This window comes from Salvelinus sp. IW2-2015, linkage group LG8, assembly GCF_002910315.2.
Source record: "Salvelinus sp. IW2-2015 linkage group LG8, ASM291031v2, whole genome shotgun sequence".
Classification (NCBI taxonomy): Eukaryota; Metazoa; Chordata; class Actinopteri; order Salmoniformes; family Salmonidae; genus Salvelinus; species Salvelinus sp. IW2-2015.
This window is the reverse complement of record NC_036848.1, coordinates 13,391,252-13,392,559: the sequence shown is the minus strand read 5'-3', so window position 1 is coordinate 13,392,559 and position 1,308 is coordinate 13,391,252. Positions and strand designations below refer to the sequence as shown.

Genomic DNA, 1,308 nt, shown 5'->3' with positions numbered 1-1,308 from the left:
CAGGGACTGGGAGACTAGTCAGGATCGAGGGAAAGATGAACGGAGCAAAGTACAGAGAGATCCTTGATGAAAACCTGCTCCAGGGCTCTCAGGACCTCAAACTTGGGCGACGATTCACCTTCCAACAGGACAACGACCCTAAGCACACAGCCAAGACAACACAAGAGTTGCTTCGGGACAAGTCTCGGACTTGAACCCGATCGAACATCTCTGGAGAGACCTGAAAATAGCTGTGCAGCGACACTCCCCATCCAACCTGACAGAGCTTGAGAGGATCTGCAGAGAACAACGGGAGAAATTCCCCATATACAGGTGTGATAAGCTTGTAGTATCATTCTCAAGAAGACTTGAGGCTGTAATTGCTGCCAAAGGTGCTTCAACAAAGTACTGAGTAAAGGGTATGAATACTTATGTAAATGTGATATTGCAAAAAATTTAGATTGATGAGGGGGAAAAAATATATATGTTTAGAATGCACTGTAGCTAACCTTTGTGTGTGTCTACATATCATAGCTTCTCCCGATCGTCTCTGACATGGAGTACCTTCAGGATCAGCACCTCCTGCTGTGCGTCAAGTCATGTGATGGGTTTGAGTCATACGGTTGGTCATGAGTCTTTTATTTCACCTTTATTTAACTTGGCAAGTCAGTTAAGAACAAATTCTTATTTACAAAGATGGCCTACACCGGCCAAACCCTAACCAGGATGACGCTGGGCCAATTGTGCTCCGCCCTATAGGACTTCCGATCACTGCCGGTTGTGATACAGCCCGGGATTGAACCAGGATCTGTAGTGACGCCGCTAGCACTGTGATGCAGTGCCTTAGAACACTGCCCCCCTCGAGAGCCCATAAGTCCTTCCCTTCATGTTCATAACCACCACCATTCACTACTTTGCCTCTCATCAGTCATTTTGCAAGAAGTCAATCAACGCCCCCTTGAAACCTATTCATTGACAAGTGTATTTTAGGCACAGATCAATGACCAGTTCACCTTTTCCAAGTCTTAATCTTAACCATTACGGGAGAAAGAAGCTTCATCCCACTTCACTGTTGATTCTACTGTTGGTCCTGTAGGTGAGTGCTGTGTGGCGCTGCGCTCCCTCATCGGCGCGGCGGAGCAGTTTGAGACGTTTCTGACCCACCGGGGCGAGGAGATGGGCTCCATACGTGGGCGGGTCAGGGTCCACGTGCCCAAGGACCGGCGAAGAACACGTGAGAAGATCTACGGTAGGTTAGCCTGCTGCCATCCTGCCAACCTCTCCTCTCTTCACTCTGCTCTCCTCTCTTCACTCTGCTCTCCTCTCTTC

General features: G+C 48.6%; 1 protein-coding gene across 1 annotated transcript in view; it reads left to right on the top strand.

Moving 5' to 3' along the window:
* The window catches only part of LOC111967166 (phosphatidylinositol 3,4,5-trisphosphate 5-phosphatase 2B-like), a 38,925-nt gene that overhangs the window by 25,222 nt on the left and 12,395 nt on the right, over positions 1 to 1,308 (top strand). Inside the window, exons 19-20 of the mRNA XM_070445018.1 lie at positions 514 to 601; positions 1,076 to 1,228. Coding sequence (XP_070301119.1) covers positions 514 to 601; positions 1,076 to 1,228 — 241 coding nt within the window. The remainder of the gene's footprint in view (positions 1 to 513; positions 602 to 1,075; positions 1,229 to 1,308) is intronic.